General features: G+C 43.7%; 1 protein-coding gene across 3 annotated transcripts in view; it reads right to left on the bottom strand.

The window, feature by feature from the left end:
- The window catches only part of PRR5L (proline rich 5 like), a 53,362-nt gene that overhangs the window by 18,346 nt on the left and 20,836 nt on the right, over nucleotides 1-14,180 (bottom strand). For all 3 annotated transcript variants that reach the window (XM_050974660.1, XM_009102153.4, XM_018907792.3), the window contains exons 5-8: nucleotides 8,331-8,388; nucleotides 5,299-5,390; nucleotides 1,853-1,993; nucleotides 64-190 (exon numbers count right to left, since the gene is read on the bottom strand). In XM_050974660.1, coding sequence (XP_050830617.1) covers nucleotides 64-190; nucleotides 1,853-1,993; nucleotides 5,299-5,390; nucleotides 8,331-8,388 — 418 coding nt within the window. The remainder of the gene's footprint in view (nucleotides 1-63; nucleotides 191-1,852; nucleotides 1,994-5,298; nucleotides 5,391-8,330; nucleotides 8,389-14,180) is intronic.

Raw genomic sequence — 14,180 nt, 5'->3', positions numbered from 1 at the left:
ATGCCTCTCATTACCCAACCTGTGTAGCCCAATAAAAGCTTCAGTTCAATGTGCATGTCTTACCAAGCAAGCAGGTGCTACCAGAGGAGCTGTGATCCTCACACAAGCCTAAGAATGGTGAAACCACCTGCCTGACCAGTTCTTCCAGCCGTAGGTAACCCTCAGTGGGGCCAGTAGGCTCATGGACACTCTGAAAATCAAACACAAAAAGTCAAATTACCTTTAAAAGGTTCTGGAATAAAGCCTGGGGTCTGTCAATTCTCTGTGTACTGGAATAGCCCAACTGTGCCATATGCCAGCTGTAAAGCTTTTGGAGGTGATGGAGTTTGGGTCAGGCCAATCTCCTTGCTGAAGTTACAGCCACACCCTACAGGCATTGAGCAGACAGTTCTTTTTTGTGAGCCAGTGACAGGAAGGCAGGAGGGCTGCTCACACCGAGGATGTGCACAGTGTGCTGCAGCAGTGTCATTAATTATGCTGGGGTGGTTCTACCAGCAAACACCTCTTTGTAGAAAAGCCTTAACACGCCTTGGGCAAAGCCCTGCTCTTTCCCTAGGCAGGACTGCAGGCAAAGCACCCTCTGTGGTTCAGCTTACAGCTGTGAAGATGGTAGATAACACCAACCCATTTAACAGCAATTTCAGAAACCGTTCAGACTTAACTTCCTGCAAAGCCTCAATAAGCTTTTTTCCTCAAATGTGTCGCTTTGAGATACTCTTTGCTCTCAAGATTCTTGTATTAAAAAACATTCAGGGAAATTGAGGTAGCACTTTAGTATCACCTGCTGTTCCAGTCTGGGTCACTGGAACATCAGAACAGTGAGAGTTCCTACAGAACTACCAGCTTAGCCACTTTGCAATTTTGGTTGTGCTTCATGAAGTTTAATTCTCAAACACCCATTATGCTGGAGAAGAAATAAAAGCCACTAGGCTATGTGCTATGTTGGAGGGAAGGGATGCCACCCAGAAGGACTTTGAAAGGCTCGAGATATGGGCCTGTGCAAACCTCATGATAATCAACAAGGTCAAAGGAAAGGTCCTGCACATGGTTCAGAGGAAGGCTGGGTGGAGCTCTGAACAGCTCTGCTCTACTGGAAGGTGTCCTGACCCATGGCAGGGAGGTTGGAACTAGATGATCTTTAGGATCCCCTCCAACCCAAACCATTTCATGATTTTGTCAACTCTAACATGTAAGATTTTTCAGGATTGTCAGGCTGGGCAATATAAGAAAAAAAAATAAAATTGGCTGTATTTGGCATGCTTGGAAAGTATTCTGTTGAGACCTGGATAAAGAGGATAGTTACCACAGATGCTCTAGATCTCTTGGGAGAGGCCTCTGAAAGATGACCTCTCATTTTGCCTGCTGCCAAAAGGTATTTCTCCTCAAATGGGCACTACTCAGCATCCCAGCCAGCCACTGTGCTGGTGTCAAGCAGCCAGAGCCACAATCCATTCAAATTCCATTATCTGCTGTGATGGGCACTTGCCCTGTCCTTGCAAAGCTGAGAAATCAGGAAAATCAGGGAACAAAGAGGCATTCAGACAAGCTAGAAGATGAAAATTTGTGTGAAAAAAAAGAGTCCTGACACTGTTCCTAGATGGAGAGGAGAGGTACCAAAAAAAAAAATACAAAAACCCATCTCTTTCAAGGCAACATCTTCACCTGTTCCCAGGAAAGCTCAGGGCATCCAAATTCAGCTCTCATTTTAACACTGACCACTCCCAAATAAGCCTATATCACACCCCCTTCGTCACACCCTCTACTCTCCCCACTTTTCCTCCAGTGTTTGTATGATTTCAATGAGGTCGAGATACCCAAGTGAGTCAGATGAAGAAGAGCAGAGGTTCCCCACCTGCAGAATTAACAGCATCTGGACAATGGAAGCTGGAACCTTTGTCTGGACCAAGGGAAGGATTTCTTCCAACTTCACTTTCAGCAAGACCAAGTCTCTGAAGCCAAGAAGAGCAATCTGACGGATAGTCAACTCCTGACCCTAAAAAAACAAAGGCAAAATCCAAGAGTAGGTAAAGGGATGTGTGAGCATCATACCAGCACATGGGCACACAGACAGGAGGGTTTATTCTGCCATTGCTGCTGTGGCAGAACACCCCCAGTCTTTCATGTTGAGGATTCATGATTCTCTTCTTCCCTCTCAGTCTCACAAATTGTGAAGTGGGCATTGCCTCCTCTGTGGCACCACTGGGTTTGGAGGGAAACCAGAAATGGCCCTGTCCTTCACCAAATGACTATGTATGTATTCATAAAACCCACTTGCCATCCAATTTGTTCACAAAAAAAGCTCAGGCTGGATGTAACTTGTGCTTCTGGCTCTTGGAGCTGGAAAAGCAGAGAAGGTTTGGTAGGGAACAAAGCTGTTTCAGAATATTTCTTAACTAAACCTACCTCTGACCTATACTGTACTCTCTTTTTGCTCAACATTTGCATTTGCTGATATGACAAAAATCTGCAAGTTAATTACAGCTTTTAAGATTTAGGCTGGAGCAAAGCTAGCAAGACTGCTAGAACCAAACACAATTTTAAAAAGCAACAGTTTGAATATCCTCTGCAAGGCATTGCTATTTTACATCAACAACAAAAGGGAGCAGGCTAAACAGATGATATAATATTTCTCAGCATTTTTAAACACAGTCTAACTCCATTTGGCATTCCAGTGTCACCACCTTCACCTCTGCTATGTTTAATATCTGCATGACTTTCTCTTGCCCCACTGCAACCAACTCAGTAGCAGAAGTTTTTCTCCCAGCTCTGCCCAGCACTTTCCAGCCTGAAAAGTTTGCTTTGTTCTTCTCAGTATGTTAATCTCTGCCCCATGGTCTGCTTGGGAATAATTTTATGATCTCCATAACACACATAACATAACATAGCAAATATTTAGCACTCATAACATAGCAAATATTTAGCTAGAATAAATTAACAGCAGGTAATCATTAATTCATAACAGGTTGCAGGCCATAATTAACAGCATTATCAATATGTAAATATGAATTAAAACCAATAGTATGGAGGGGAGTTTGGCCACAAAAAAAACAGTTTGCTGTTTTAAACCATCACTGTGTAGAGAAAAAATGTGCAGGAAAGACCAGTACCTATCTTGAAACTATATCTCATCAGCTGCAAACTTTTTATTTCTATTATGCAGTTTAGTCCCATTAACTTCATACCCCATTTCAAAATGCAAATATGTTTCTGTGCCAAGCAAAACAAGATTTGCTATTCTTTTTTCCACACCAATAGTCACATCAACAGCTGCAACTATACCAAAGCCAGTGAGTGACCTGTTTACATAGTTTCCCTCTGTACAGCAATTTAACCAGCTTGGCTGCTTAAAGGTCATATTTCTGCAAGAGCTACGAGCCCTGGGGTTTAAACTTAGCTGAGATATGAGGCTGGTGTGAGTTACTACCTTTGGTAACATACACTCACACATGTGGCTGACTCAGTTTCATTCTGAATGGGCAATTGCTGAGATCACAGAAGAGCACAACTAAATAATCCTGCAGGTATTTGCAGGAAAGGATAGGGAATCAAGAACAAATTGACTTTCCCATCTACCAGAGCAGTGTGCAAAGAACTGCAGCGTGATGGAAGGCACTCGCTGGATGAGCTCTCCTCACATGTTGTGACACACCACATAAGTGGTTACATACACTTCCCTATTTCTAGGAAAAGCCCAGTCTTGTTGTTAGGACACTGGCCTGGCATAAGAGCAATTTCTATTTCTTGCTGCACCAGCAGCTCTCTCTGTGGTAGCCTAGAGCAGCTCACTCTGAGTTAAATTCTTGGATGTATTTAGGCAGCTTAATCCATACATTAGTGTAGTACTTAGATGTCTACAAAGCTTTAAATATCCTGTCTGTTTACCTTTCAGTTCCTCATCCAGAAAGTGGTAATACTTCCCAAACTTTACAGCTTTGCTGATACATTTTGAGTGACTCAGATATTGCGATGAGACAAATACAGCAAAAAAATTATACTTTCAAAGAATCTCAACATCCCATAGTCATCCTTTCACCACTAAGTTAATTCCAAAAGCTTTACCCACAGTGTTGTAACTTCTGTCCCACTTCTCATCACAGACATTTAATAGCAGGGCAGTAAATTGTCCTGGTAAGTGGCAGAACTATTAGCATCAGTGAGTATGACACAGGCAGCTCAACTGTTTCCACAGTACACAGGTAGCTGCAGTGCAGCAAACCCCTGCTTAAACAGGTCACTCCCTCACTGAGAGTTAGCTGCAAAAGGAGAGAAAGGGAGGGTATTATAGTTGCACGTTTTACCTGTCAAACACCTACCTTCAAGCATCTGCAGCAAGGAAAGAACAAAAATAAACACAGTAGAAAGGTTAGTGTCAGTCTTTGAAGAAGTCCTTTCTCTTTTAGGAAATGCCAACTTTAACAGGATTAGAGGAAAAGGGCAAGCTTTGAGCTTTACCTGCTGCCTTTCAAACAATACAAGGGGAAAATGATTTTAAAAGGCTCTGGAAAAATAAGGCCTTCCAGAAGAGGCAAAAGTCAAGGGGAGGAGGCTAGCATTTCCAAGAACATCATTCTCCACATGAGGTATATTTTTTTTTTTTCTCCGATGGCAGAAAAGCCAAAATAGGCCAGGGAGGTAATTAGACTGCTCATATAGAAACTCTGAGTAAAAATACATTAAAAAATTATACAGCTCAACATTTCTGCTGGGATACTCAGCCTACAAAACACCCAGCGTAAAAAGGTTTTACATAAAGTGTTCATTCTTCCTCTACCCATAGACTTACAGGTCTCCTGATTGAAGCTTCAAAAACCCAACTGAGGATTTCCCAAAGGCACAAATGGGATATAAGCCCTTCAAAAGTCATCAGGGTGAGTTAAACACATTTTCTCTTGATCTGGTCTTCAGATTTATACCTCTAAGACAAGCTGTCAGTATTGTCATCTGCACCAACAGTCACAGCTATTTAAAAGAGAAGGAATGATAAATACAAATAGCCCAGAGCTTCAGTCTAGACAAAGCACAGCCCAACAGTTTCAGTGTGCAAGTTTAGGTAAGCACAGAGAGCAGACAATTGGCAATGAATTCAGCCCAAAACACTGTGCTTGTCCAGTAGATTTTAGCTGTCCTTCTTACAGTTAATACTTGAATAAACTCTACTTCCTCCAAGACTTAGTTTAAAGGTTTTGACATGTATTTAGCCACTGGCCAAACAGTGCTGCTGGCAGAGAAGTTACCACTTGCCATCAGCAAGCATTGCAGTTACATTGCTTCACCTGACTGAACTGCAATTAGGATTACCTGGACTGGGTAGAATATTGCCTGGAGTGTAGGAAGAGTCTCTGTAAAATAGTGATCCCAGATTTCAGACAGGACATCAATGCGATCCTCACCTATGAAAACAGAGATTGGAGCAAGAGCTTTAGTGACGGGGACCCTAAAAGCAAGTTGGATTTTCCAAGTACTCTCTAATTCCCCAGGTAAGAGACTTCATTTCTGCAGTTTCTGCCCAAAACTGGACATCATCCAGCTAAGCTTCTCCTTAACCAACAGAGACACAAGGCTGTGACCGCTGTTTGTTCTCTGCTGAACATGAGACCAATGCCAACAAGAGTAAAGCCCCTCTTGAACCAGAGGCTTTAACTCCACAGCACAGGATTGTGCAATTGCACAGCTCACAGTTACCATGCTCAGCTAGCACAGCAGAGATCACACAAAACCAGCTGAATCTGAGAACCAGCAGGTCACAGCCAACATCAGCTGGTCATCCAGCATCATCCTGCAACTGAGTCAGGGAGAGCATTCAGAGGAGCTGAGCCCCCTCCAGCATCCACTCAGTACCAAGCAGCAGTCAGGTACCTGTCAGGAATCCCAACAAAGGCACTGATGGCAAATGAGGCACTTGTGAACGTTCCCAAATGAAATCCACTTATGGCCAACCCTTATATGACTCTAATTCAAACAAACATCCCCAAGTGTAACTGGGTCCTTAAAACTAAGGCAGACTAAGCTATGAATCTTGGGATTCCCATAACAGGAATACAATTGTGATCAAATTATGCTCATAGGTTTGACTTACAGAGCTGGGTACTCCTCAACATCTGGGCCCAAAGCCTCTAAGATTTTTGGCTTAAGGTTTGCAATGTCTATTTCAAGTTTTAGAGTGATCCCTGGAAATCTCATGTGCAGACTCAGGGTTAAAACCACAAGTTTCTGACAAAAGGATTTTCCAGGATACCTCCCACAAAGCCTCAGCTGGAGCTCAGAAGCAGTTTAGTCTCAAGGAGCAGTAATGGAAGACATTCACTCAAGACAGGTTTGAAGGCTCATCCTCAAGGTCACTAAAGGCCCTGCATGAGGAACTGGAACACATGTAAAATTGCAACTCAAAGGAGCCTTATCACTCTGTACTGAAATGCTTTCCTCATCTGCAGAGTTCCACACAGACTTCCACTCTGCTTGCCCAAGGGTTGTGCTGCTTAGGACACAGCTGGAGAGAAGAGAGCCAGCAGGACTAGATCCTGCAGACATCTCCCTTTGAGCAGAGAGCCAGCCCACTAGCAACCACAGAAAATTTCAAAGAGATGCTTCACTATGTCAGGTATGGCTATGGCTTCAAAACTGGAACTGCAGGCAGACAAGAAACGACCCAAAACCCCCACAACAGCCACCCAGTACCACAACAGCCAAGTGCAAGCAAAAAAGACACCAGGAAACAGATTAATTGAATGTTTAAATTTTTCCCTCTTCTGCCTCCTACCCAGGACTACAATGCTTTGCTGTCTGGAGACACAATGAAATGTCAGAGATCACTTCTCCTTCTGAAGGGGAAGCAGGAATGGTTTGTTTCTTCAAGAAATCATAAATCCTGCAGGCATTTAAAGAGATTCTGACAGACTGTATGAAGAAAAATCACGTTAAAGAGGGTGTGATTGAAAAATAGACATAGATGAAACGTTGCCATGCCCTGCAGCCACTCTGTCTGGGTACAGGGGCAGTATAAGTTTTCCAGGAAGACAGAACTAACCAAGAAGCATGTACAAGAAATCCTCATTGCTGTGACCACAAGACCTGCAACAAGCCCACACATTATAAAAGAAAGGTGCCCATGAGTCATCTCCTACAGTGATGCCAGCCTGCGCAGCCAAGTGGCTCCAAGTGTCACTTCAAGCTAGGGAGAGAAAAATGAGGCATAGAAGGTGCTTTGCTGTCTGCCTGTGAAACTTCATCTGACCCAAACTACCTGAGCATCTGCAAAATACTCTTGGGCAGCTCTCAGCTTATTACAGACTCAAACTCAATTTTCATAATGCTAAAGCAGACCCTAGAATAGTTTTATATGAATACAGAAACCAAAGTCTCTGGCAAGCTGTGCAGTATTCATTCTGAAGAGCTGGCAGTGGCAAGGCAGGTACATCTTGGAAAATGCAGGAATCTGCCTTTTTTCCTCCCTCACAGGGTCAATGCTGAAGAAGCACACCCCAAGCAGGAGGCTGGCAACCCCTTAACTCCTTTGGGGCCCAAATCCTACAGCCTGCCAGCTGGGTGAGGTCACTTGGTGAAGACTGGTGCAGAGGAATCCAGACCCAGCAATGACGTGAGATTATAAACATCTATTGGCATTTAATGACCCACATACAACACCCTGGTGATTAGCAAGAGATCTTCCCTGCAGGCTAGAAATCTGGGTCAAACCAGACAGCAGCTTGGTTTTGAATAAAGATATGCTGGCTTTGCTTGAGCAAACAGCTACTGAATGTGAGCAGCTCCCCACACGTCCAGCACTGAGTGGCCACACCACACTTGCCTTGGCCAACAGGCTCTGCAGCAGTAGTTTGAACACAGCTCCATGTGGGATCAACTTCTTTCCTGAAGGATTTCATTCTCACCCAAAAGACTCCCAAAAGACTGTTCTTTTCTTTAAATTTACACCAAGCTTGATAGCTCAGCTCTCAAAGGCATGACAGAGAAACCAAAATTATGTTTACATCGAGCTGCAAATCACATTGAGAAGGGAAAGGCAGAAGGCAGCTCCAAGCAGTTTTACACCAGGATCCATGTCCAGAGCAGAACTACCATGAGCCCAGGTTCAGCTGCCACATGGGACCCACCTTGCCGCTTTTGTGGTGCAGTTGTGGCTGGTGGCAGCACCGTGGCTCTGGGGCCATTCCAAGAGCCCGCCCTCTCTTCAGCCTCACAGGGCTCCCGAGGGGCTGTGACACCCCAGGACAGCACCAGACAGGGCTGTATGCTTTCCAGACATGCAAATCATCTCATCTGACCAAACATCAAAGCACAACTCCCTTCCAAAACAGGTTTCCTACAATCCTTACCTTCACACAGCTTGACCTTCTCCTCCATAAACAGCAAGCCTTTCGCAAGGAGCTGGTTCTGCCAAGAGGAAAGAGAGACATGCATTTGCCTTTTATTTATATAATGAACATGGAAGAATGCATTTTTGTCAGATGCTATCCACTTTGCATGCATTAATCTTAATTAAGATTAGTCAGTTGCAATGCCTCCTTCCAGCACTGATCTCAGTGTGAGTGCCAGAGATTCCTTAACCCCTTCTTGTTCAGCCAGACATGAGAATGCAACAGACACAGCAGTTGAAACATCTCCCAGAAATGGGAAGGGTCACAGGGAGGGAGTCAAGAAAATCAAATAGTTCTTACCATAATGGTGCACCCACATGTGCTACAAGTCAGTTACAAGATGGAGGTGATCAAAGAGTCAAATGCTATGAAAATGTCCCACTCTCTTCTTTTTGCACTTGCTCATTGCTTGTCTAACTGCACAGCAGGCCAAGCTCAGCCCCCTAATATCTACTTCTCTATTCCTACCTATTGTCTTTCCATAGGCCATTCTTTTTGTGTTGAGAAGCTGGATCATGTCAGTGTCCAATGTCAAGCTGCAGAACTGGCAGGACCTGGTCTTTCTAAACTTAATTCTCAGGGACCAGACAGATGAAGATATCAATAAGCCAGTTTGCAGTTCAGGACATCCAAATACCTGATTAGCTTTTTGTTCCCACTTCCCCAAACACAAGAATGGTACAAAAACAACACCTATCTTTTTGTTCTCCTGACAGCACCAGGTGAATCAGTTGTTCTGAAAAGCTTTGATAACGCCAGAGAAAGGCACTGCAATCCCACATAACACACTCTTACTGCATCCTAGGAAAAAGGTAGAGAGATCACACTGATAGAGAATATTGACCTCCTGCCTCTCTGAAAGGATTCAGTATCAGGGTAGCCCACAACAGTCAGAGATGACTCCCCCACTGTTCAGTTCCTGGTTTTAATGGGGAACCAGGTCAAGGCTGCACTTTTGAGCCTTCCATCAGCCAAGGAGCAAGGCACATCTCTATCCATTCCCAGGGGACACTGCTGTTACCTCAGTGCCTGGACACCACCACGGCCTCCTGATGAGCTGCCATGGTGCATCCTGCCCTGGTGCTCCAGCTCTGCATGGCAAACCTGCCCCTTTGAACCACACACCAGCCTGGCTCAGCCCTGACACAGACACAGGCATCTGTGGAAGCATCCCAAGCCAAGAGAGCAGCACATCTCTGCAGCCCCCCTTCAACAAGAAGCTATCACAAAGCTGGGTATGAAAAGGAGCAGACATTGCTCTGTGACATTCTGAGGCTGAGAGATATTTTTCACTTGGGCAATGACAACAGGAATTAGCAAACTGGATAAATATGGTCACACAATGAAAAAACACCAACAACATTTCCAAATGTTAGCAGTGAGTGGAAGGTGACTGTTTTATGAAGATCCTCTAGCAGAAATATGGGCTTTGGAGGGAAATATTAGGCTGTCAGGCTGTCCATTCAAGTTTTAGATTTGTTCAACAGAAATAAATGACTACAAAAAAAAAACTTTCAAGGAAAAACCAAGAGAGTGAAAAAGGAGGGAGAAACACATCTGTGATGAAGAAAATCATAAAGGGAAAAAAAGTGAAACCCACTTACACGATAAATATTTTTCTGCTTGAACAATAGATAAAGTTGGAGTGATATGGCACGTTAATCCCTCCAAATGCTTTCAGTTCATTAAAAAAAGTACTTAGTTTCTTTATTTCTCAACCTGTAGCTCAAGGCAATTACTTCTCATATACTGTAGGGGAAGTTTACAGCTGGTCTTTAATACTATACTACTTTGGAATATAAAGGTGTGATATATATATATATATATATATATATATATATATATATATGTATATATATACATATATATATACATATATATATATATATACATATATATATACATATATATATATGAGGATGCGATGCTTATTTACTTGTGCTTCACTCAAGAAATAAGAATTCCTCTCTATCTGCCATAGAACATTAGATTTACATATGTTTCCCACTCTGGATACAATTTTCCAGATACTTTGCCTAAAAGTTAATATTATTGATATTTCCAGATACTTTGCCTAAAAGTTAATAATATTAATATTATTGATATCAATATCAATATTTGATATTGATATTTACTTCTAGGGATTTTTTTTCTTTTGCAGCTATGTCAGCAACCATAGAACACATTTGTACATGCTAATGGACAGTACAGCTGTATCTATTGCAAAATGGATATATTAATCATTACTCTGTGGTAACAAATTTATAATGCTCCTATGAATGTATTATAGCAATTCCATGTGCTAAAGAGATTGCATAATGTCACTCTAAAGGTTTCCTTAAAAAAGAGATTAGGGGTATATAGTTACTACAGTTACTGAAGACTTTTCACTTATCCTCTCAGATTTTTTGATTTTCCTGTCAAAGAGATTTTAAAAAGAACTAAGTAAAATCAACCACACTTCATTTCCCTTCCCCCATGCTAATATTATCTGAAAATGTTATTTCTCCATCTTTTCTTCAAGAAGTCACAGGCTTAGGAATTGATTCAATCTGAACATTAATCCCTCAGAGCAAGCTGGACAAGGAAATTGTCATTAACAAACCCTACAGGCTCTGCTGACAAATCAATACAAGCTGCAGTGGAGGTCTGTTTCAGATCCTGTCTAGATTACAAGTCTCATTTTGCTGCTGCATACCTGCTTGCCAGAAGCACAGAGCTAAGAGGAAAAACAAATCTTCTGTTTAAAGCAAGACCAGATGAAGACTCATACCAAGTAAGCTGGAAAGGTACATTTGTTTGAAAAAGTTCAGCTGCCACTTTCCATCACTGCAGCTACAGCTGAACAGGGATGGAAGCTTGGGGGAGCAGGGATTCCCTTCTCTCCCCAAATGAGCTTTTCCTGCTTCCCCAGGGTGTTTTCCTCACCCTGCTGTTGGGACACCATGGGATGCTGTATGCTTATTGTGAGAGGTGCAAACCTGCCTTTACTCTTTGTTCCCCTGCTGTGCAAAGAAACAAAGTCCCAACTTCAAACCATGTACGTGCAGTTGAGAAATCTGGAGATGTTTTGCAGCAGATAGAAGTGACCTTGTGAAATCTCACAGGCTGACCCCTTTTCTCAGAGCAGAAAACCAAAATAGCTGACTCAGATACACCAGTAAGAAGGGCAGCTAAAAGAAAGCTCTTAAGTAAATTTTTAAATGCCCTAAGTTTTTAAAGACAGAATTCAAAGTGAAAATAATCACTTTTCATTTGTTCCTCAGTAAAGAGCCTCTCACGACATGTCTGTGTTTGCTACTCTTTAAAGCAACTGATACTCAAACCATTGGGAATAAAAAATATTTTGAAGGCAATCAGAGCCCACCTTATAAAACAACCACTTTCCTGATAATTCCTTCCTTTTTTTCTAGCAAAGATATTTTCCTCTTTCCCTTCCCTGTTAGAGACATTGAGGCAAATTTCTCCATGCGTGCCCAATGGAGTAATACCAGTCCCACCATCCTCCCAGGAGGTGAAAGCTGTCCCAGCACAGCTTGGGGCTCCTCTCTCAAGCCAGTGGTGCCTGCAGTGCCCAGCACTTTCCCCTCCCTCCCTCCCACTGCAGGAGCTGGGCATTCCCAGTGGGAGCCCTCCCAGTGCATGCCCCCTGCACACCCTGGGCAGGATGGAGCCCATCCGACTGTGCCTGAGGCAAATCAGATGCTGCCTGTCAGAAGCACTCAGTCGGCAGCATGGGTGTGGTGCCAGCCCCCAGACAGAGCCAACAGGAAGGATTTTGGGGTGACAGCCATGCCACCAGCACAGCTTGCTCTGCTCTGAGTGCTACATGCCAGCAGAAGGCTGGTGGAAAACAGCTGAGAAGCTTTGGCTGCAACTCCACAGAATACATCAAGGAGGCTCAAGCCATCACAGGCAACTTCACATCTTGCCTGAATGCCATGTCTGCAGTACAGCAAAGTACAAATGAATCCCCCTGCTAGTAAGAAATAAGTCATTACCTTTAAGGGAAAAAGGTTTACACAAACACCCATTTAATTATGGATAAATTCTGCTTTCCCTTAATGTCACCAAGCCAAACGTGGCTAGTATGCTTTTTAAAAGCCACCTTCAAATTAACAAATTAATATCAGTTCATCAAACAACATAAGCTTGAAACAGAAGTAAACTGTTACAGAACATACTCAAATGAATTGACCTTATTTTGCTGGGTGGAAAATTTTTTTTCTACAGAATGGTACAGCGTTTCTTAACACACTCTGTTTTGTAGGCAGCTAAGGCTTTGTGTTCTACTGCTAAACCACACTTTTACAGGCTCTACAAGCACATAGCCACTGTTTGGTGCATAATCTGATGTTAATTCGAGGAAAAAAAAGCATCACCCAAACTTACTTGGCAAGTATTTTCTACAAAGTTATTGCCAGCTGCACACAAACTCCTACCTAATTCTTGGCAGTGTTTCACAAAATACAAATTTGTGTGAGCTGCAGCATCTCATATCTAGAGCACCCTCCCACCCCCATCCTTTTTTCTTTAACAAGAGGCGAAATACTGACAGAAGCAGAGAGATCATTTCAATCCCACATAGAGGAGAAACTGCAAGATAAATATGAAATCACATCCTAAAATTACTCTTCCTAGAGCCAGTTTTGCTCACAGCAGATAAAAGAGAAAGCCCACTTGAAGAGATGAAAGTGAGTCAAGGAGGGTAAGAAGGAGAGCAGACCAGGCAGACCAAGTAGGCAGCACTGCTACCATCTGGACCACAACGAGGCAGGCAGCAGCTCTGGGAAAACCCCACAGCCTGACTTCACCCTGATTATCCCTGCTCCAGGGGGGATCCTGCTCAGCCAGGCCATGGCACCCTGACCATGCTTTGAGTGGGAGCAACCTGACTCTCTTTGGAAGGATTCCCACACATCTACAGAGTCCACGAGAGCAGGGCCTGAAAGGAGGTGCCCCTGCTGCCACACAGGGCTGGGTCCTCTGCCCAACAGCAGTGCTGAGCTGCTGGGGCATTCCATCCATGATAAGGAACCTGGGCACTTGCCACAGAGTCTCTGGAGCTGCTCCATGAAAGCTGCTCTAGAAAGTGCTAGATGAAGCAGAAAAAATTAGCAGACCTGCACGAACAAAGGTTCCCAGCCAACGAGGAGACAAATACAATAATAAAGACCAGCTTGACCCAAAAGAGTATTGCAGACATGCAGCTGAGCTCTGCAAATCACACAAGTGTGAATTCTGTTCCTTGTGCAGCAGCCGAGCTGCTGCAGCCCCTGGCACAAGACAGCACTTGGCCAGAGCAAAGCTGGTGCTGCCTGTATCCAGCAGTAACCAGCACTGCAACAGCCTCCACAATTATTGCCTTGCCTTGCTGGGAAACAGGTAGACACAGAAACCTGGCATCAAGGAAGGATGCATCACACCCCCAGTATTCTTCTCTTTGGCTAAGCAGCCACATGGCCTTTTCAGCTGTTAGCTAGGCTTTACAAAGCAGCCTTTCAAAGGAGCAAGCAAACATCATGAGAGATGCTGGAGTCATCTCTCCAGGCTGGAGTTCCAGGAAAACATGCAGTGGGGACCTAAAAAAAAAAAGCTTTATGGTTCCACAAGAGAGGGAGGAGAGCAGGTTTCCCCCTATCGCTGCAGCCACCTTGCACAGCTGGGGACCTACAGCGAGAGGGACTCTGACCACAGAAAGGTTCACCAGCCCTACTGCTGACTGCTCTAAAGGCAGAAGATAAAATCAGTTTTGCTTTGGACCCAGGCTCGCCTCATTGCTGACACCGCTTGCTCTTCAGCTATTTT

The sequence above is a fragment of the Serinus canaria genome, chromosome 5, assembly GCF_022539315.1.
Source record: "Serinus canaria isolate serCan28SL12 chromosome 5, serCan2020, whole genome shotgun sequence".
Lineage (NCBI taxonomy): Eukaryota > Metazoa > Chordata > Aves > Passeriformes > Fringillidae > Serinus > Serinus canaria.
Note: the sequence above shows the minus strand (reverse complement) of the source record. Positions and strands in the feature narration are given on the sequence as shown.